This window comes from Prionailurus viverrinus, chromosome B3, assembly GCF_022837055.1.
Source record: "Prionailurus viverrinus isolate Anna chromosome B3, UM_Priviv_1.0, whole genome shotgun sequence".
Lineage (NCBI taxonomy): Eukaryota > Metazoa > Chordata > Mammalia > Carnivora > Felidae > Prionailurus > Prionailurus viverrinus.
This window is the reverse complement of record NC_062566.1, coordinates 94,545,286-94,568,439: the sequence shown is the minus strand read 5'-3', so window position 1 is coordinate 94,568,439 and position 23,154 is coordinate 94,545,286. Positions and strand designations below refer to the sequence as shown.

The following is a 23,154-nucleotide window of genomic DNA, read 5'->3' as shown; positions in this document are numbered from 1 at the left end:
CCACCCCCCATCAACCCTCAGTTTGTTCTCAGTTTTTAAGTCTCTTATGCTTTGGCTCTCTCCCATTCTAACCTCTTTTTTTTTTTTTTCCTTCCCCTCCCCCATGGGTTCCTGTGAAGTTTCTCAGGATCCACATAAGAGTGAAACCATATGGTATCTGTCTTTCTCTGTATGGCTTATTTCACTTAGCATCACACTCTCCAGTTCCATCCACGTTGCTACAAAAGGCCATATTTCATTTTTTCTCATTGCCACGTAATATTCCATTGTGTATATAAACCACAATTTCTTTATCCATTCATCAGTTGATGGACATTTAGGCTCTTTCCATAATTTGGCTATTGTTGAGAGTGCTGCTATGAACATTGGGGTACAAGTGGCCCTATGCATCAGTGCTCCTGTATCCCTTGGATAAATTCCTAGCAGTGCTATTGCTGGGTCATAGGGTAGGTCTATTTTTAATTTTCTGAGGAACCTCCACACTGCTTTCCAGAGCGGCTGCACCAATTTGCATTCCCACCAACAGTGCAAGAGGGTTCCCGTTTCTCCACATCCTCTCCAGCATCTATAGTCTCCTGATTTGTTCATTTTGGCCACTCTGACTGGCGTGAGGTGATACCTGAGTGTGGTTTTGATTTGTATTTCCCTGATAAGGAGCGACGCTGAACATCTTTTCATGTGCCTGTTGGCCATCTGGATGTCTTCTTTAGAGAAGTGTCTATTCATGTTTTCTGCCCATTTCTTCACTGGGTTATTTGTTTTTTGGGTGTGGAGTTTGGTGAGCTCTTTATAGATTTTGGATACTAGCCCCTTGTCCGATATGTCATTTGCGAATATCTTTTCCCATTCCGTTGGTTGCCTTTTAGTTTTGTTGGTTGTTTCCTTTGCTGTGCAGAAGCTTTTTATCTTCATAAGGTCCCAGTAATTCACTTTTGCTTTTAATTCCCTTGCCTTTGGGGATGTGTCGAGTAAGAGATTGCTACGGCTGAGGTCAGAGAGGTCTTTTCCTGCTTTCTCCTCTAAGGTTTTGATGGTTTCCTGTCTCACATTTAGGTCCTTTATCCATTTTGAGTTTATTTTTGTGAATGGTGTGAGAAAGTGGTCTAGTTTCAACCTTCTGCATGTTGCTGTCCAGTTCTCCCAGCACCATTTGTTAAAGAGGCTGTCTTTTTTCCATTGGATGTTCTTTCCTGCTTTGTCAAAGATGAGTTGGCCATACGTTTGTGGGTCTAGTTCTGGGGTTTCTATTCTATTCCATTGGTCTATGTGTCTGTTTTGGTGCCAATACCATGCTGTCTTGATGATGACAGCTTTGTAGTAGAGGCTAAAGTCTGGGATTGTGATGCCTCCTGCTTTGGTCTTCTTCTTCAAAATTCCTTTGGCTATTCGGGGCCTTTTGTGGTTCCATATGAATTTTAGGATTGCTTGTTCTAGTTTCGAGAAGAATGCTGGTGCAATTTTGATTGGGATTGCATTGAATGTGTAGATAGCTTTGGGTAGTATTGACATTTTGACAACATTTATTTTTCCAATCCATGAGCAGGGAATGTCTTTCCATTTCTTTAAATCTTCTTCAATTACCTTCATAAGCTTTCTATAGTTGTCAGCATACAGATCTTTTACATCTTTGGTTAGATTTATTCCTAGGTATTTTATGCTTCTTGGTGCAATTGTGAATGGGATCAGTTTCTTTATTTGTCTTTCTGTTGCTTCATTGTTAGTGTATAAGAATGCAACTGATTTCTGTACATTGATTTTGTATCCTGCAACTTTGCTGAATTCATGTATCAGTTCTAGCAGACTTTTGCTAGAGTCTATCGGATTTTCCATGTATAATATCATGTCATCTGCAAAAAGCGAAAGCTTGACTTCATCTTTGCCAATTTTGATACCTTTGATTTCCTTTTGTTGTCTGATTGCTGATGCTAGAACTTCCAGCACTATGTTAAACAGCAGCGGTGAGAGTGGGCATCCTTGTCGTGTTCCTGATCTCAGGGAAAAAGCTCTCAGTTTTTCCCCGTTGAGGATGATGTTAGCTGTGGGCTTTTCATAAATGGCTTTTATGATCTTTAAGTATGTTCCTTCTATCCCGACTTTCTCAAGGGTTTTTATTAAGAAAGGGTGCTGGATTTTGTCGAAGGCCTTTTCTGCATCGATTGACAGGATCATATGGTTCTTCTCTTTTTTTTTGTTAATGTGATGTATCACGTTGATTGATTTGCGAATGTTGAACCAGCCCTGCATCCCAGGAATGAATCCCACTTGATCATGGTGAATAATTCTTTTTATATGCCGTTGAATTCGATTTGCTAGTACCTTATTGAGAATTTTTGCATCCATATTCATCAGGGATATTGGCCTGTAGTTCTCTTTTTTTACTGGGTCTCTGTCTGGTTTAGGAATCAAAGTAATACTGGCTTCATAGAATGAGTCTGGCAGTTTTCCTTCCCTTTCTATTTCTTGGAATAGCTTGAGAAGGATAGGTATTATCTCTGCTTTAAACGTCTGGTAGAACTCCCCTGGGAAGCCATCTGGTCCTGGACTCTTATTTGTTGGGAGATTTTTGATAACCGATTCAATTTCTTCACTGGTTATGGGTCTGTTCAAGCTTTCTATTTCCTCCTGATTGAGTTTTGGAAGAGTGTGGGTGTTCAGGAATTTGTCCATTTCTTCCAGGTTGTCCAGTTTGTTGGCATATAAGTTTTCATAGTATTCCCTGATAATTGTTTGTATCTCTGAGGGATTGGTTGTAATAATTCCATTTTCATTCATGATTTTATCTATTTGGGTCATCTCCCTTTTCTTTTTGAGAAGCCTGGCTAGAGGTTTGTCAATTTTGTTTATTTTTTCAAAAAACCAACTCTTGGTTTCGTTGATCTGCTCTACAGTTTTTTTAGTTTCTATATTGTTTATTTCTGCCCTGATCTTTATTATTTCTCTTCTTCTGCTGGGCTTAGGCTGCCTTTGCTGTTCTGCTTCTAGTTCCTTTAGGTGTGCTGTTAGATTTTGTATTTGGGATTTTTCTTGTTTCTTGAGATAGGCCTGGATTGCAATGTATTTTCCTCTCAGGACTGCCTTTGCTGCATCCCAAAGCGTTTGGATTGTTGTATTTTCATTTTCATTTGTTTCCATATATTTTTTAATTTCTTCTCTAATTGCCTGGTTGACCCACTCATTCGTTAGTAGGGTGTTCTTTAACCTCCATGCTTTTGGAGGTTTTCCAGACTTTTTTCTGTGGTTGATTTCAAGCTTCATAGCATTGTGGTCTGAAAGTAAGCATGGTATAATTTCAATTCTTGTGAACTTATGAAGGGCTGTTTTGTGACCCAGTATATGATCTATCTTGGAGAATGTTCCATGTGCACTCGAGAAGAAAGTATATTCTGTTGCTTTGGGATGCAGAGTTCTAAATATATCTGTCAAGTCCATCTGATCCAATGTCTCATTCAGGGCCCTTGTTTCTTTATTGACCGTGTGTCTAGATGATCTATCCATTTCTGTAAGTGGTGTATTAAAGTCCCCTGCAATTACCACATTCTTATCAATAAGGTTGCTTATGTTTATGAGTAATTGTTTTATATATTTGGGGGCTCCGGTATTCGGTGCATAGACATTGATAATTGTTAGCTCTTCCTGATGGATAGACCCTGTAACTATTATATAATGTCCTTCTTCATCTCTTGTTACAGCCTTTAATTTAAAGTCTAGTTTGTCTGATAGAAGTATGGCTACTCCAGCTTTCTTTTGGCTTCCAGTCGCATGATAAATAGTTCTCCATCCCCTCACTCTCAATCTAAAGGTGTCCTCAGGTCTAAAATGAGTCTCTTGTAGACAGCAAATAGATGGGTCTTGTTTTTTTATCCATTCTGATACCCTATGTCTTTTGGTTGGCGCATTTAATCCATTTACATTCAGTGTTATTATAGAAAGATACGGGTTTAGAGTCATTGTGATGTCTGTATGTTTTATGCTTATAGTGATGTCTCTGGGACTTTGTCTCACAGGGTCCCCCTTAGGATCTCTTGTAGGGCTGGTTTAGTGGTGACAAATTCCTTCAGTTTTTGTTTGTTTGGGAAGACCTTTATCTCTCCTTCTATTCTAAATGACAGACTTGCTGGATAAAGGATTCTCGGCTGCATATTTTTTCTGTCTAGCACCCTGAAAATCTCGTGCCAATTCTTTCTGGCCTGCCAAGTTTCAAAAGAGAGATCAGTCACGAGTCTTATAGGTCTCCCTTTATATGTGAGGGCACGCTTACCCCTTGCTGCTTTCAGAATTTTCTCTTTATCCTTGTATTTTGCCAGTTTCACTATGATATGTCGTGCAGAAGATCGATTCAAGTTACGTCTGAAGGGAGTTCTCTGTGCCTCTTGGATTTCAATGCCTTTTTCCTTCCCCAGTTCAGGGAAGTTCTCAGCTATGATTTCTTCAAGTACCCCTTCAGCACCTTTCCCTCTCTCTTCCTCCTCTGGGATACCAATTATGCGTATATTATTTCTTTTTAGTGTATCACTTAATTCTCTAATTTTCCCCTCATACTCCTGGATTTTTTTATCTCTCTTTTTCTCAGCTTCCTCTTTTTCCATAACTTTATCTTCTAGTTCACCTATTCTCTCCTCTGCCTCTTCAAGCCGAGCTGTGGTGGTTTCCATTTTGTTATGCATTTCGTTTAAAGCGTTTTTCAGCTCCTCGTGACTGTTCCTTAGTCCCTTGATCTCTGTAGCAAGAGATTCTCTGCTGTCCTGTATACTGTTTTCAAGCCCAGCGATTAATTTTATGACTATTATTCTAAATTCACTTTCTGTTATGTTATTTAAGTCCTTTTTGATCAGCTCATTAGCTGTTGTTATTTCCTGGAGATTCTTCTGAGGGGAATTCTTCCGCTTGGTCATTTTGGATAGTCCCTGGCGTGGTGAGGCCCTGCAGGGCACTTCCCCTGTGCTGTGGTGTATAACTGGAGTTGGTGGGCGGGGCCGCAGTCAGACCTGATGTCTGCCCCCAGCCCACCGCTGGGGCCACAGTCAGACTGGTGTGTGCCTTCTCTTCCCCACTCCTAGGGCGGGATTCACTGTGGGGTGGGGTGGCTCGTCTGGGCTACTTGCACCCTGCCAGGCTTGTGATGCTGGGGATCTGGCGTATTAGCTGGGGTGGGTAGGCAAGGTGCTCGGGGGCAGGAGGGGCAGGCTTAGATCGCTTCTCCTTAGGTGATCCACTTCAGGAGGGGCCCTGTGGCAGCGGAAGGGAGTCAGATCCGCTGCCGGAGGTTTGGCTCCGCAGAAGCGCAGAGTTGGGTGTTTGCGCGGAGCGAGCAAGTTCCCTGGCAGGAACCAGTTCCCTTTGGGATTTCGGCTGGGGGATGGGCGGGGGAGATGGCGCTGGCGAGCGCCTTTGTTCCCCACCAAACTGAGCTCTGTTGTCAGGGGGCTCAGCAGCTCTCCCTCCCTTTGTCCTCCAGCCTTCCCGCTTTCCGAGCAGAGCTGTTAGCTTATGACCTCCCAGACGCTAAGTCGCGCTTGTTGTGGGAACACAGTCCGTCAGGCCCCTCCGCTTTTGCAAGCCAGACTCGGGGGCTCTGCTTGGCCGGCGAGCCGCCCCTCCGCCCCGGCTCCCTCCCGCCAGTCCGTGGAGCGCGCACCGCCTCGCCGCCCTTCCTACCCTCTTCCGTGGGCCTCTCGTCTGCGTTTGGCTCCGGCGACTCCGTTCTGCTAATCCTCTGGCGGTTTTCTGGGTTATTTAGGCAGATGTAGATGGAATCTAAGTGATCAGCAGGACGTGCGGTGAGCCCAGCGTCCTCCTAAGCCGCCATCTTGCCGCAACGCCTACCAAAAATGCTCTCTTTCATTATCTCCTTCCTTTTGCATCTTTGGTTTTAGTTTTCTTCCCCACTCCTTTCAAAGTATTTTAAAGTGGATATTTCTTCTTTTTCTAATTTTGGCATTGAACCCCTAAGTTACCTTCTAAACACTGCTTTAGCTGCATCCCATAACGTTTGTCAGGTTGTGTCATCATTTCATTGTTGTCAGGGTATTTACTAATTTTCCTTTTGATATCCTCTTTGTCCACTGGTTACTTAGAAGTGTGTTATTTATTTCCACAAAGTTCTGAATTTCCCCAATTTCTTTCTGTTATTAATTTCAACTTCACTCTATTGGGATCAAAGAGCATGCTTTGTGTGATTTCAGTTCTTTCTAATTTATTGGGATTTGGTTTATGGCCTAGCATATAGTCTAATCCAGGGAATGTTCCATTCCTTGAGAAAAATCTGCATTCTTCTGTTAGGTTAAGTGCTCTATAGATGTCCATTAAGCCAGATGATGTGTAGTGTTGTTCAAGTCTTTTACTTCCTTGTTGATCTTCTGCCTAAATATTCTATCCATTATTGTAAATAGGGTATTGAAGTCTACGACTGTTACTGTTGAACTGTCTATTTCTCTCTTCAATTCTGACGGTTTTTGTTTCAGGTATTTTAGGGCATACTTGTATATATCTTTATAATTGTTATATATTTCTGATGTATTGGCTCTTTTACTATTATAAAATTTCCCTCTATATCTAGTAACATTTCTTTTTGTTTTATATTTTCTTTTGTCTGATATTAGTATAGTCACCTCTTGTGACTTTGTTAAATTAATACTTGTTATTAGATGGCAAGTTGCAGTTTATTAAAAGACTGTAAGAGAAATTGAAATAGAGAAATTTATTACTCACAAGTCCTGGAGGAAGTACACAGTATGCCTTGAGGGTCAGTGAGTAGAGTGCTTGGGGGTTCCCGGGCTAAGGCCAAATTTGTTGATTCAAACCAAAAAATAGAAGGGTTTGGGTAAATTTCACAGGGTTTTTATCTAAGGGATGCACAAGGTGAAGGTCCTAGGAAGAGGGTGGGGACTGTTTATCATGTCAGCCATTGAGGGAGTCACAGCAGGAACTTACATTTTCCTATGACTCTATGGACTGTTACAAGGACATACACACACAGGAGGAGCTGGTGTCAGTTCAAGGCCCCTGCAGGCTGCCTCGAAACACCAATTGTATGCCAAGGCAGCACTATTATGCCTTAGCTTAGCTAAACTCAATGACAACTACACTGTCTATGAGATAACATCCTTAGATGGTCTCACAGCTCTCTAAGCCACCATTAGGAAGATTAATTATTCTCCTTTCCCATCTAGATGCAGAAGGGCAAAAGTAAGGGCCATTCTAAATTTATGAGATTGACTTTAAAATTTAACTTTAAAGAATCTTATTAAATATTATATAATGTTCTCATTCATGCATAAAATGTTTAAACCAAGCTAGAGAAAATTCTAAATGTTCAAAGGGGTACTATCACATGAAATCCTGTATTACAGTTAAATGAAGATTTGGCCATCTGAAGGGTAACTAATCACTGACGTAATTATTTGGCAGGTTTTAATGTGGGGAATAAGCTTAGGAATCCCCTGGGCTTACACCAGTGGGTTAACAAGGCATAAAGAAGTACAAAGCCATAGGATGCTCACACCGGAGTTTGGGTAAACAAGATTAGGTGAATAAGGATAGAGAAGGGGGACTTAGGCCCCTAGAATAGAGTAAAGGGGGTCTGGAGCCCCCATAATAGAGTAGGGAGGTGCAAAGGCACCCAGAATAGAGTAGGAGGGTACAGAGACCCCAGAATAGGGAGGGAGGGGCAAAGGCCCAGAATAGGGCGGTGCAAAGACACCAAAATAGAACATAGGTATATGAAATAAACAAGATTAGGTATTCAGGTGGAAGCACCCCCTGATTTAGTACTATAGCAGAAAGCTGCTTTCACAAGAGGGAAGGACCAAGATAGGTAACAGGTAAATTGGGCTATAGACCGCTGTGCTGCAGGTGAAGCAGCCCAGAGTGGAGATGATTAACAAAAGAAAAGATGCCTTGTTAACTCTGAGGTCACACATCCTACTGGTCTCATCCCCTAGGCTAGCTAAGACAAACAGAGGTGGTGCCTCATGTCTGCTGTAAATAACCTTCTGCCCACTACCGGGTGTCAGGATTTTCCTTTGTATTAACCCAAACCCCTAACCCTGAATATCTGCAATAACCCCTTTCCCTCACATCCACAAGTTAATGTTCACAGATTCATTGTCTCTCTGTACATGTCCATGCCGTGTATGTAAGCCTTCTGATCCTAATAAAAATGGGGCAAGGACCCTTATTCGGGGCTCTTGTCTTTTCCCAAACATTAGCCATCTCCCACTTTCATCCTGCATCCCAATCTCTTGCTAGACAAGAGAGAACTTTAGACCCAGAGTCTACAATAGTTTTAATATATGTTCTTGCAGTTGTCCAAAGGCAGAAGGAAAACTGAAACTTAAACACCAGAGTTAAATTTTGAAGTCTGGTCAATTTCAGAAGAAGAAAGAGTGTATTCACTTAGCATTGACATCTCTGACACAAATAGCAGTTCTTCCTACACAGAAGGCCCAAGGCAGAGGAAGGATCATAAATGATAGAGTCAGGACAACAAAAAGTGCTTGAACTGGACCTGGACAGAAATGCTTATCTGAGCATACCATGGATATCACAGGTTTGCTACCCATGAACACTGGCAGTTAATACAGAGCAACATTGCATACTAACTCTTATTTCCTCTTTTTTTTTTTTGTATTTTTTTTAATGTTTCTTGCTGAGAGAGAGAGAGAGAGTAGGGGAGGGGCAGAGAGAGAGGGAGACAGAGTATCTGAAGCAGGTTCTATACTGACAGCAGAGAGCCTGACATGGGGCTCACACCCACAAACCATGAAATCATGACCTGCACTGAAGTCAGATGCTTAACCGACTGAGTCACCGAGGCGCCCCGCATACGAACTTATATTTACCTATTAGATGAATTATAGTAGGTTAAGTATCAAATTTTATAAGTGTATTCTGATATACAATACTTAAGTATCTGTCTAAAATTCAGTCATTCTAGAAAATGGCCACTTAATTGTTGTTCTGGACTGAATGATTCTGTCTCCCTGAAATTCATATGTTGAAGCCCTAACTGCCCCCCATGCCATGGTGTTAAGAGGTGGGGCCTTTGGGAGATCATTTGGTTTAGATGGGGCCATGAGAATGGGACTCTCATGATGAGAAGAGTGCCTTTATAGGAAGAGGAAGAGACACCAGAGCTGTTTTTCTCTGTCATGTGGGGATCCAGCAAGAAGGCAGACATCTGCAGATGAGGAAGAGGGCTCTTACCAAGAACCAAAACTGCCTGTACCTTGATCTTAGACTTTCCAGCCTCCAAAACTGTGGGAAGTAAATATCTATTGTTTCAACCACCAAGGCTATGATATTTTCTTGTAGCAGCCTGAACAGGCTAAGTCCTTTTTAAAAATTAAAGCAAATCAATATGCTTGTGGTTCTTAATATTTCCATTCTAAGTAATATTTGGATCTGACAGTTTAGGGGGCATTTGCTATCATGGAAGCCTAATATATTAGTTATCTATTGCTTCCCCAAATTACCTCAAGATTTACTAAATTAAAACAATAGGCATGCTCTCTCACAGTTTTCTGTGTGTCAGGAATTCGGGAATGGCTTAATTCCTGGTGGTTCTGGCTCCAAGTCTTTCATGAGGTTGTTGACAAGGTGTCGATCGAAGGACATTCATCTGAAGGTTTAACTGGTGCTGGAGGATACACTTCCAAAGTGGCTTCCCTGTGGCTGGCGTGTGGGAGGTGCTGGCTGGTGGAAGGCTGTAGCACCTTTCCACGAAGGCCTCTCCATAGGCTGCTTGAGGCCTCCGTGGCTGGCTTCCTCCGGAGTGAGCCATCCAAGAAAGCAAGGCAGACGTAGTGATGTCTTTTATGACCTGGCCTCAGAGGCCACTCACTGTCAGTCACTTCCACAACATCTTGTTTGTCTTAAAGGTCAGACTTGTTCATTGTGGGAGAAGAACACACAAGCATATGACACAAGCAGACAAGGATTACTGGGGGACATCTTGGAGGCTGGCTCCCACACCTAACAGCTCCGTTTTAACGGTTATGATAGCTTAGGTCTGGTGGCTAAGAACCTGGTTCTGGAGTCAGAAAGACCAGCATTCCAATTTTAATTGCACTACCTACTTACACTTTCTAATCCTCTGTTTCCTTATCTGTTGTGTGGAAATGATAGACCCACCTCACAGGTTTGCTATAAGCATTATATGAGTTAATGCACACAGAATAATCCTTTCTGTCAGATCATGTCATATCCCAACTCAAAATCTTCAGACTTACCAGAACCTGACCCACCTACAACTGCCTTAGCTACTACCACTATTGCCACTACTACTCCTACCACCACCAGCAGCTGATCATGTTTCTTCTTAGTATCACCTTCCCTCACTCCACTCTATCCTTCTTCAGACATGCCAAGCTTTTTCCTACCTCAGGGCCTTTGCACTTTCTGTCCCTCTGCTTGGAACACTTTTCCCTAATGTTTTCATGAATCATTTGCCACTTCATTCAGGTCTCTACCTAACTCACTTCCTCAGAGACCTTCCCTAACCATTCCTCTTATCTTTTAATCCTTCTTGACTTTTCTATGTATAGCATTTACCACTACTTGATATTATATATTTGTTTGTCTATTTTGATTATTGTGGCTCTCCTTCATTAGTATGTCACTTCTATGAGGACTGTGTCTCATTCACCACCTTTCTTTAGTGCTTAAATGTATGCCTACAGTAAGCGTTTCAAAAATATTTGTTTAAAAATTAAGTAATGCATATGAACTACTCAGCACATTGCTCAACCCACAGCATCATAAGAGTTCAATAAATCTTAGCTGACTTCAACTTCATCATCATCAACATCCTTCCCATTATCCCCTGAACATCCTAATATCTCACATGTATATGGTACTTTACAGTGTTCAAATTCCTTTGTTGTTTATAGAAAATATGTTATAATACTTTGAAAACAAAGCTGTAATTGTATAGCTGTAGCTGAAATGATCTGACAACTAATAAAACTGGGAAGCGCAAGGGGAGGATTTGTCTCTTGTAGGCCCTGCCTGAGAATTGGTCTTTCCCCCCAAAATATGCAGGCTTTCCTTAGGACAAATGAGTCTATTATGAACAGGTCATTTTAAGTTCATTTATTATTTGACTCTTAAAAGAGTCTTTAGTGACTGGGTAGTGTCCTGGCTCTTTCTTGCCCACACTCTAAAGCAGAGGGTCATGTTTTATGACTCTTCAACCTTGGAGTTGCCCTAGAAGCTTAGTAATTTTTTCCACACCCTTGCTATCCCCCTCATCTACCCTCACTGTCCCTAAAAATCATATCCCCTTGCAGGGCTGCTTGCCTATATTGTGCCTTCATGTTAATTAGGAAAAGGCAACCTTTTGTCCTGGCAGAGGAAGCCCTCTAGGGGACCTGATTTGGTGTGGACGATGGCCAGGGCACATGGCTTTGCCAACGAAACAGAGGCTGAATTTGAGCCCCAGTCAGCCCTTGGCTGGAGGCCCTAGAGCACAGTGGCAGGCAGTGGACACCTCTGTTCCCTCCGTGCTGCTCACAGGCTGCATGTATCTCCATTGTCATCCTAGGAGATGAGTACCCTGCTGAATTATACCGAGTAGAGGAATCTTCGCTGAGAGGCAGTCTAGCACGGTGGGGACTGCAGACCAAAGCATGTAAGAGTGAAGGTTCTAAAGTCAGATGTCCTGGCCGTGAATCCTGCGTCTCCCAATTAATAACCTGAGACCTCAGGCAAGTGATGCAGTCTGTCTTACCTCGGTCTTGGGTTGTTGTGAGGCTTACATAAGTTAATATATGTAATCCATACTCAATACACATTACTTTGTTAATACAGCATAGCCCAGAAAATCTAGGAATGTTGTTCAAAATGCCTCCTCATGTGTTAATGAAAATGCAGCTCCACCTAAGAATGTTTCACTTCCATGCCTTCCACCCACCCTTGCTGGACTCAGCATTGAGTCATTCAGCAAGCATCTGAATGCTTACTGTGCACGGTGGTAGACAAAAACATTTAAAGAGGCAGCCCCTAGCCCCAAAGTATGTTCCCTACTTCTCAAAAGGTCAATCAAAATAAGAGAATGCTATTATGTATTATCCTAAAACAAATGGGACCCTATCAGGAAGCATGCAATAGGCCTTCTGGCTTACTGGACTGGAATCATCCTTTAGAGATAGATCACCTTTGAATTCAACCTCCTTTACTTATTGGCTGTGTGACCTCAACTAGGTTACTTAACTTCCATGAGCCTCCAGTTTTCCAATAGGTAAAATGAGTGGGGTAAAGTTTCAAGGGTTATTTGAGATAATTTTGGAACAAAAGGGGTCTGGCACATAGGAAGTGATTATTTAGTGGTAACTTTTGTCCTTATCACTATTTTCTGTTATTATCTAATTTCTGTTGTCAAGTTCTATGATGGCCTTTAATATCTTACAGGTTAAAGTCAAGATATAGCACATTCCAGGCTTTTGGGAATCTGGCCTCGCCCACCTTTTTACCTACACCTTAAACCTTGAACCTTGTAGCCCAGACGATTTGTGGTTTCCGAAACCTGCTATTGTAAGTACCCCACCTTTGCGTCCAGTCTTCTCTCTGTCTAGATGATCCTCCTTGACTCATTTTGCCCAGTGAACTACCATTTTTACATAAATTATATGTATTTGGTTAAAAGAATCGTATTTCCTTACCCCCAAGTTAAAAAGCAGAAATAGAAGGCCTCTGAGCACCCCACATTTTTTTTAAATCAACATTTGTGACATTTGTGTTTTAAAAGTATGGAAGATAAAACCCTTATGTTTATGGACCACCTGTGCCATGAAAAAACCAAGGAACTTAAATGTGCCATAAAAGCCATAAGGGCTACTAGTCACTCTGCAGAATTGCTGTTAGCAACTAAATATTCAAATGCAATTTGACCAATGCAATATTATGGAGAAAAAAAGAATGTTTAAATATTTTAAATTTAAGCAGTTTTTTCCTACTATGTATTGCTTCTTTTGAAAATCTACAGCATGATTCCTTTGTTTACATTAAATATGGTGGGGGGGGGGTTCTTTGCTTGTTGGTTTTTTTCTTTTGTTTTTTGTCATTTTTGGCATCTTTTATGTTTTTCTTGACTGGTCATAAAGTGCCACTAGGTGGCAGAGGATGCTTTTTTTGATTACAATAAGAGAACATTTTTAAAAAATTCAGTGGGAAGCAGGTTTTGGAAAACAAAGTATCACACTGTAGACCTAACAGGTTAACACGTTGCCCTAGTACCCCATGGCCCTGCGGTTTCGGCTTATTGGCTATATTTTAGTAATAACAATGATAATATCAAAACCACAAAGATATACTGAATGATTACTGTATACCAGGCACCAGACTAAGAGGTGTCCACACATTATGCTGTTTGATCCTCAAGGAAGCTAGAGGAGGCAAACGCTGTTAAGCTGCTTTTTGCAGAAGAAGAAGCTGAGTCTTGAAGAGAGAAGAAACAAGGTGCCTAGACAGTGATGGGTAGCAGAGGTCAGATTCAAACCAGGTTTGTCGGATTTCAGAGACTGAGGGATTAACCACTTCACAGATTCTCAGAACTGGGAGCATATTTGAATTTTTTTTTGGAAGGATTAACTACTCTATGATATAATTAGTTTCAGACATGTGTTGACTTCAGATATTTTCTAATAGTTTTAAAATTTTTTTTTTCAACGTTTTATTTACTTTTCGGACAGAGAGAGACAGAGCATGAATGGGGGAAGGGCAGAGAGAGAGGGAGACACAGAATCGGAAACAGGCTCCAGGCTCTGAGCCATCAGCCCAGAGCCCGACGCGGGGCTCGAACTCACGGACCGCGAGATCGTGACCTGGCTGAAGTCGGACGCTTAACCGACTGCGCCACCCAGGCGCCCCAACTAATAGTTTTAGATGTCACATTAATATCTGTGAGCTTAATCCTTAAAGAACTTACAAAATAACAAGTTTATTAAGGACTTTACAAGTGGGTAGGCCCGCCCCCTTATCTCTTTTTCCCATTTAGTGATCATTTGAACCCAATTCCTATTTATCATGTTTAATGTATTCCCTCAAAACCTCCTTTCTATTATACCCGTATGACAGGAAAAGGCAATTTATGAATGAAAGCCAATTTTTTCTCTAACCAAAAAATTTTAAGGTCCCTACAATAGTGTAATTGACAAGAATAATATTATAATGGTGTCAATGACCACATGTAAAAGATAAAGTGAAATCAAATGACACAGTCATTAATAGCTTTTGCAATCCTATGTGTTCATCTTCAAAAAACTACACCATATTCTAAAGCCTCTAGCTGGCATAAGGGATCAAAGAAGCATTTTATTTCCTAAATAACACTTAATAACTGTATTAAAGATATACGGAAAAGGGAGAGACTATAGACACAATATTGGTTAATGTTCAGCTTTGTGACAATATGTGACTGTTATATAAATCTGAAATGGGGCATTGATCATGTAGAAATTTCATACAGCTATGGGTGGTCCTCCTTCTGATTAGTAAAGTTTTATTTAGTGTCTTTATCCTCTTGTTTCCTTTATATGTTTTCTTCTTTGGAAGAAGAAAAGATCAGGGAAGGGGAAGGAGTAAGGTGATATCCAATACCTTCACAGATGTTATTTTGAATAAAAGAAAGAGCATCCCCAAATCTTCATGTTCCTGGATGTGAAAGTAGGAGTGCAGGCCAAAAGAAAGAAGCTTAAATCTCACATGTCTTTATTACTTGTTAAGTTTTGACATTATCCTCAAGTCATCTAGATTGAGTGATGATATTTTACACTACACTACATTCATACCATGCTTTACAGTTTAGAAGATGCTTTCAAAAACATCAGTGTATCCTTTGAAATAGAGAAGGGAGAGAAGCAGACAGATTAGAATGGTAATTAGCAGTTCATTGGATGTTGGTGGTTTGTTGGATGTTAAATACGATACTTATTTATATTATTATTTAAACTAGATTTTAGTGTTTTTTATTTTTCACTATGAAGATCTTCAAATTGTAGTAGGCAAAATGAAAATTCAAAAATAATACTCCTTTTTTTGGTTTCTTTTGAAATTATTTATTTATTTATTTATTTATTTATTTATTTATTTTTAAATATGAAGTTTATTGTCAAATTGGTTTCCATACAACACCCAGTGCTCATCCCAACAGGTGTCCTCAATACCCATCACCTCCCCTCCCCTCCCTCCCACCCCCCATCAACTCTCAGTTTGTTCTCAGTTTTTAAGAGTCTCTTAGGTTTTGGCTCTCTCCCTCTCTAACCTTTTTTTTTTCCTTCCCCTCCCCATGGTCTTCTGTTAAGTTTCTCAGGATCCACATAAGAGTGAAAACATGGTACCTGTCTTTCTCTGTATGACTTATTTCACTTAGCATAACACTCTCCAGTTCCATCTGCGTTGCTACAAAAGGCCATATTTCATTCTTTCTCATTGCCCCATAATATTCCATTGTGTATATAACACAATTTCTTTATCCATTCATCCGTTGATGGACATTTAGGCTCTTTCCATAATTTGGCTATTGTTGAAAGTGCTGCCATAAACATTGGGGTACAAGTGCCCCTATGCATTAGCACTCCTGTATCCCTAGGAACCTCCACACTGTTTTCCAGAGCGGCTGCCCCAGTTTGCATTCCCATTAACAGTGCAAGAGGGTTCCCATTTCTCCACATCGTCTCCAGCATCTATAGTCTCCTGATTTGTTCATTTTAGCCACTCTGACTGGCGTGAGGTGATATCTGAGTATGGTTTTGATTTGTATTTCCCTGATGAGGAGTGACGTTGATCTTTTCATGTGCCTGTTGGTCATCTGGATGTCTTCTTTAGAGAAGTGTCTAGAGAAGTGTCTATTCATGTTTTCTGCCCATTTCTTCACTGGATTATTTGTTTTTCAGGTGTGGAGTTTGGTGAGCTCTTTATAGATTTTGGATACTAGCCCTTTGTCCGATATGTCATTTGCAAATATCTTTTCCCATTCCATCGGTTGCCTTTTAGTTTTGTTGATTGTTTCCTTTGCAGTGCAGAAGCTTTTTATCTTCATGAGGTCCCAATAGTTCATTTTTGTTTTTAATTCCCTGGCCTTTGGGGATGTGTCAAGTAAGAAATTGCTGCAGCTGAGGTCAGAGAGGTTTTTTCCTGCTTTCTCCTCTAGGGTTTTGATGGTTTCCTGTCTCACATTCAGGTCCTTTATCCATTTTGAGTTTATTTTTGTGAATGGTGTAAGAGAGTGGTCTAGTTTCATTCTTCTGCATGTTGCTGTCCAGTTCTCCCAGCACCATTTGTTAAAGAGACTGTCTTTTTTCCATTGGATATTCTTTCCTGCTTTGTCAAAGATTAGTTGGCAATACTGTTGTGGGCCTAATTCTGGGGTTTCTATTCTATTCCATTGGTCTGTGTGTCTGTTTTTGTGCCATGGTTTCTTTTGAAATATTCAGGATTTATGTTGGTCACACTTCAGTGTCTAATATGGCTGTACATTTTAAATATGCCAATAAGTTGTGAATATATATAATGAAGAGCTTTTCTAAAAAACAAAACAAAATAGATAAATAAAATTTTAGGAATCCAGTATCTTAGGAATGGGGGAGGAAAAGTTGCTATCACACTGATTATAAATTTTATTGACAACTTTTTAATATTACTATTTCCTTAAGCTAAAGAAATAAACAGAAGTATGTTAGGGATTACTATTGCTTAATTGATTTTTCATCAGCAATTTACCCGCTCCTTTTTTCCTTTTCTTTTTTTTTTTTTTAAAGAGGCCATATTTACCTACAGTTTGTTTAAAAGAGATTTCTCTTCTAATTTTACAATTTAAAATACCATGCATTTAGAATGTCATTACCCTGTATAATATTATTTTAGCCTAGTTCTTTTCTCTAGCTGTTAGGTAGTATTCTACTCTATCCATTAATTGTCTAGGAAGACATTACTGCCTGCATTTTTAAGTTTTGCATGATTTGCGTATGTATGGTTTTGCAATAAATCAGTAAAAGTCAGATGTTTTATATATTCATAACTTTCTCCCTTTCTCCGGACCTCTTTGATGCCTTTTGTTTTCCTACTAAACACACCTATATTTTTAGTTACCCAATAAGCTTCAGGAGCCATCTCTCCACTGAAAATAGTAGTGTAGTTTTAACAGATAGGGGGCAGCCATGGTATAAGCATCAAGGATAAAAAGTTTCATATTGTGGAAGACTGCTTCCCTTTACCCAATATACTAGAGTAAGGAAAGCTAGCTGCTCTGACAACCAAATCTCAAAATGTCAGTGGCTTAACACAATTGAAGTTTATTTTTTGCTCTCATGTAAAATCTAATGAGGATGTTCTGGGTTGAAGGACAACCTTCAGTGTAGCCACTCAGAGACACTGTCTCTTTCCCATGTATGGCCCCAGCACCTGCTGGGATCGCAGACTTCTCTGCCTAGATGTCTGCATCCAGCTGGCAAATAGGTACTAAGAAGTTGTGGAGAATCACACAGAAGGTTGTATGACAGGTCTGGAAATGGTCAACATGGTTTTGCCCTTGTTCCATTGGCCATAACTCAGTCATGGGCAGGGCAGGCTATGAGATGCTGTTTAGCCATGTGTCAGGGGCAAAGGAAAAGATTTTGTTGAACACGTGGCCGTCCTTGCCTAGTCCTTGGTAGGAGTCCTATGAAAGAAATTGCTTTCAGCAACTCTCATGTGTACCTTATGCAGAAGCAATTGGAGCTTGGGACTGCAGGATTTTCAAGCCACATCCCTGCCCTGCTACTACACCTAATCTTTGAACCTTTAGAGTAAACTACTATGTAGTGAAATCTGTCATTGAGAGGCCTCAATGTTGTATGGCTCTAGAAGGCTTTAGAGCAGATAGCAGTTGGGTACAGGCATGAAAGAGGGAAAATAGACACTCAGGAGCTGAACAGGGGCTCACATTTCCCTGCCTCTGCTAAGAGCAGTGCCCAATGCCATAATGAAAGCTCTATTGCCATTTTTCCAGCCCTCCTCGAATCCATTTTCCAGTGCCTCTAGTGTGACCTGGCCTCCACCTCTGACTGCCAGAGAACTGATGATCAAAGTGGCCAGTATTCACTGGTGGAATGAAACCTGGAAAACTGGACAAGAAAATTAGCACGGCTATAGGTTCATTAAGCAAATGTATTAATGCATAGTTTAGTGATATTTGCGATAGGTTAAAATGTTGTGTTTAGCTTTGTGCTGTGAAGGACACTTGTGCCTAAGCACTGAATTTGGTAATTGAGTTGTTGGTTATTGAAACTTACATCCAAGTGTATTGATCACCTTTTTAATCTTTGACTGAATATAAATTTGATTTGATGGCTTACATTTGCATATGTCATAAAAGGACCTTAACCTCTTTTATGGGGATTAAAAGAAACCTCTTCTGTTAACTTGTTTTATTGTTGTTGCCATGGAGACCACAGGAGGTACATAAATGTATAAATTCATAACCCAAATGAATTAGCCTCCAAGCAATTTGTACTTTATTCGCTTCAAATAACTTTTGAAATGATTTACATTTTTGTCAAAAATGAATATGGATTTTTTATTTTTACTTGCCTGAGTTTCATAAATATGCAGCCCAGGATCATAGGTTATAAATACAAAATTAATTCACTGAATATTCATTTTATGAGCCTAAAGTTATGAATTAGTTCATCACAACATGTCATAACAAAAAAAGCAATTTAATGGTATCAATTGCTTTTATCAGCTGCAGATCATTAAAATGTGCAATTATTATGAAAAATCTTACACATAACATCGAGATTGATGTTAATATTCGGTTCTAAATTACCTAATATTCTATAGGACATATACTATTCTGTTATAAATCTCAGAATAATAATTATCCTTTCAAAACATATGCATAAAATGAGAACCACGAAAAGACATACCAGAAAGTAATTGTCTGTTGTCAGTGTAGTGTTAGTAATGGTTATGACCTACAATATTTAATCCGAGTAACAAACTCTTTGCTTAAATGGTAACAGTTTCTTCCCCTAAATATTATGTCTTTCTCATTTAGAATTATGACCCACTCACACGTCTCTATAAGGATTCTGGAGAAAAAAACAGATTTAGCCGAAATGACTGTTAGGATTCTATAAATTCATTCATCTTAACCAGAAATGACTTGTATAAATTTAAGAAGAAAAGTAACTTCACATTGCTATTCTTCCCAAAGAATATTCCACAAGATTCTGCATATTGGCTTGAGTTCAGATGCAGCCCCCTGCTGGGATGCAGAGGAAGCAGTCTTTTTTAGCTTCTTGGAGTATCTTTCTAACCAGTTTTCTACCCATCTAGGCTGGAGAATCATCCACTCATCCACTCCTCCCTAAAATTATCCTCCCCACTAAAGATCTACAAAATAGTTTTTGTCACAACTAATAATTAGAATGGAAATAGAAGTGAATTTGGAGTCCCTGGGAACTGTTGTAAGTCTATACTTCCCCACCAGAGAAGCAGAAAAACTTTGGAGCCTGAATTTGCTATCCCAGCTCAGCCATTCACCAATCACGGAACCCTAGGCAAATCACTAAACTTTACTGAACTTCTCTCTTCCTCACTTTCCTCTTAATGTAAAATGGGGATAATAATAGTACCTACTTCATAAGCAGTGGTGTGAGGGCCTATGTCTGTTTACAAAAGCCAGTTGTTAAATTTTGGGGAATTTTGCATGTCACTGTTAAACATAGTCCCTGTTAAAAGTTAAATTATACAATTTAATAAGCAAGTCATATTAAATCAAAGGCAATACTCAAAGTCATCAATTCCTAATTATTTTACTATATTTTACCATTATCTATGTTTTCCAAGTTACTTATATCTATTGTATCTGTATGGTCCAAAAGCATATAATGGTGGCTGCTGCGAATTTCTACCCAACTCCCATGTTCAGTGACATCGGATTTGTACCTTGACATTGGCATTGGTGGGGAATATTTATACGTGGAGATTGGCAAGTGCTACAAATCAGGCTTTTTAAAGAGTGCTGGTGGTTAAACATTTATCAGTACACTAGGACATCCTTCTTCGTGGTGGTTTTAGGGTTTGGTACCATAAAAATCAAATGTTAAACATATTAAATATGTAATATATTATATAGTAAAATGTAAATATATTAGATGCATGTGTGTATGTATAAAAACAAAATAGCATGATGGGCCCTGTACGTTTTCAAAACATGTTAGCCATCATTACTTCTGAGTTGTATTTTTTGTCTCTGTATTCTTTCCTCCCTTCCTCCTTCAGTTCTACTTCTTTTCTCCTTCCCCCTTTCCCTTCCCTCACCCCCAAACCTGACGCACAGGGTATGGGGAGATAGAACAAAGACTGGCAGTCATTCAGGTTCTGTTTCCTTACTCCTAATCTCTGCTGACTTGACTTTAACCCCAACCGCACCAGATCAGAGACCACATCTCTCTGATTTAGCACTGGATCCTCAGCAGCAAGCAATGAGCCCGCCAAGCAACAGCCCTCAGATAATCCCAGCTCTGCAGATCCACCTGGGGGCTGGCTGGGAGAGTGTTGCAGAAAAGCCCTGCAAGACGTATGCTTGCAATGACCCTTCTGTTCACTGGCTCTCTTCCATCCCGTAGTTCTAGAAAGTCAAAGCTGTGGTTAGAACTGCTACATTTCAACACTGCTGCCCTCCCTAGACTCCTCCCAAGACTCACTAGAAAGGTTTTAGAAAGTGTCCTAGAGAGTAGGATTGTTTAAATGACCTCAAGCAGCTGTAAACAGCAGTGGACTGTTCTGGGAAGGAGAACGCAAACAAATATAATGACTTACTAAGATTTTCATTTGTCCCTAATTCTGGAAGCCCTTTATCCTCTATTGTATATGGCTAGTCAAGAGCTTTTTGATGGAGTGATTGTTGTCAAGCTGGCTCTGGTTTTGAGAATCAGATAATTCATCCTGTTTGTCCATCTAATGACCTTCTTTGGCTCGTTTTACAGTTAGAATTCCCTCTGCCCCATGGCCTAATTCAGTTTTCATTAATTTGCCTTTTAATGAAGAACTTTGAGATTTAGCTTTTACCATGTCTTGGCTGCATTCTACTTTAAATTATAGGTTACCGTTTTGTCCTAATTCAAACTAATAGTAAAATCTAAATTTTGAATTGCAGTTGAGCATATAAAAATACTGATTTCCCACGGTGTATCTACCTGTAATTATACTATTAGTAAACAGAGTCATTTATAGATTCTAAAACTTAGAACATCCAAGGGATTTTTATGCATGACTTTTGCCACAATCCCCAACGTTTTTTATGATCAAAATAGTTCAGGGATCTGTAACCGGCTCTTTTATTTATGCCCCTGGGGCTAATTTATCTAAATATGTAAACCTGTATCTTCAAGTAATTGTAGATTTAAAAAATGAAATTCTAAGATAAGAACTTTTTTTTTAATGACCAATCCCTTAAAAGTCTTTTTTTTTTTTTATCAAATACTTCTTTCTCAATTTTGCTGCTCAAATCATCTTTAATAGGAATATGGATTAGCATTAACCCACCATCTGGGGCTATTTGGTTGCTTTTTAGGTTAAAGGTGGCCCTCTGCAGGGGTAAGTTAATTGTCTAACACAGACCCTGTTATTGTCCCAGCTGTAAAGCAGATGGTGCAGTGAGCAGAGGGCAGCTGCGGGGAGCCTGCCTTCAATTTCATCTGCTTACAAGCCACAGCACACACTTTCTCATTCTACTGGGGGCTCAGAAACATTCCCTTCCCATCTGTATCTCCCCAGCTCCCGAAAGATACATGAAGTATTAATTTGTGTGTATGTGTAATAAAAGTTATTAGAATGACTTCCAGACAAATTTCAAAAAAAAATTCTCTGAGTTTACAGAGAAGGCCTGGGTTAGAGGTCCCCTAAGGAACAGGTGTTACAACGCGTTTCAATGGTGGACCATCTGCTAGGCTATGGGAACCTGCTGGGTACAGCTGACTGCCCGACACATCAGAATGTCACTAATTAATACATCACATGAAATATGTTAACACCATAGTTGTAGGAAATGGTGCCCAATGTGGTATGAAGCAGAAATTAAAGACAGATCTGTAACTTGTTTGCTCTGTTTGGTGTGGCCTAATAGGAGATATAGTGTGTCATATTTGAGAGTCTAAGTAATACCCTTTCCATTCACTTATTACTGACTAAAGCTATAAAACCTGTTACTTTTTCTTGAATACCATGAAGATCCAATGACATTAGTCTTTTAAAATGTAAAATACTTTCCTCCTTTAAAATATAATGCAATCAAACAATATTCCACCTGAAAGCACATCTCCCAGAGATCAGATTATCTCTTCAGTAAAAGATTCTTCCATCTTAACCCAGATTTTGTTTATAGTAGCCCCAGAATTCAAGCTTTTATTTCATGAATGTAGTATATACCCAAAATGCATTACTTTGTGTTAGCTTCCTTTGAATGACATTTCTGTCTCATAGAAGGTATTCATATTTTTGAGGAAAGTAGATGTGGAATCATTTGCAGCCATTATATAGCTTTTTGAAATTCTTTATGTGTTATCTGAGTGATCTGTCTACTGCTCTTATATCTTTCAGACAGGCTGGCAAAATACTGGTAGTGCTCTCCATCTTGAAATATGGTTGACAGAAACAAGGAAACACATTACAACTACTGGGGAAAAGGTTATAACTGGAGTGTAATCTCCCTTCCTGAATGGAAAATACTATTTAGACATAGGAAATAGGCCAGGACATAACTGAGACATAAACTGAGCTCAGGAGCAATGGGATCTGTAATACACTGATAGCTCTTGGTAACCTTCAGTGAAATTAGAAAAGCTCTTCTCCACGAAGGAAGTCCTATAAAAACAGAGGCGTGCTTTCTGTGTTTTCCTTTGTTGGATCTCTCCAGCTCTCACAGAAATTATACAAGTGAATTGTAATAATGTGCTAATAGTCCTAGAAGCCGGAAGCATCATCGGTAGTGTTTGTTGGTTTATGCACATTTATTGCAAGTTCCATCTCAAAACTCAAGTCATCGTCTGGGGCTTTGCTTCTCCTTCTTGCAAAGAACATGGGAGCTGGGATCAGACCCCTGTGGCTCTGGCAAATTGAAGGGTATTTTGCCCATCTATTTGAATGTTTTGTGGGCTCCTGTCTCATCATTCC

The 23,154-nt window shown here is 39.9% G+C and overlaps 1 protein-coding gene across 1 annotated transcript in view; it reads left to right on the top strand.

Annotated features, from left to right (window-relative positions):
- Positions 1-8,535: 8,535 nt before the first annotated feature.
- Positions 8,536-23,154, top strand: part of LOC125168121 (uncharacterized) — a 75,457-nt gene continuing 60,838 nt past the window's right edge. The window contains exons 1-4 of the mRNA XM_047863052.1: positions 8,536-8,548; positions 9,575-9,772; positions 11,543-11,629; positions 12,437-12,531. Of these exons, the coding sequence (XP_047719008.1) occupies positions 8,536-8,548; positions 9,575-9,772; positions 11,543-11,629; positions 12,437-12,531 (393 nt within the window). The remainder of the gene's footprint in view (positions 8,549-9,574; positions 9,773-11,542; positions 11,630-12,436; positions 12,532-23,154) is intronic.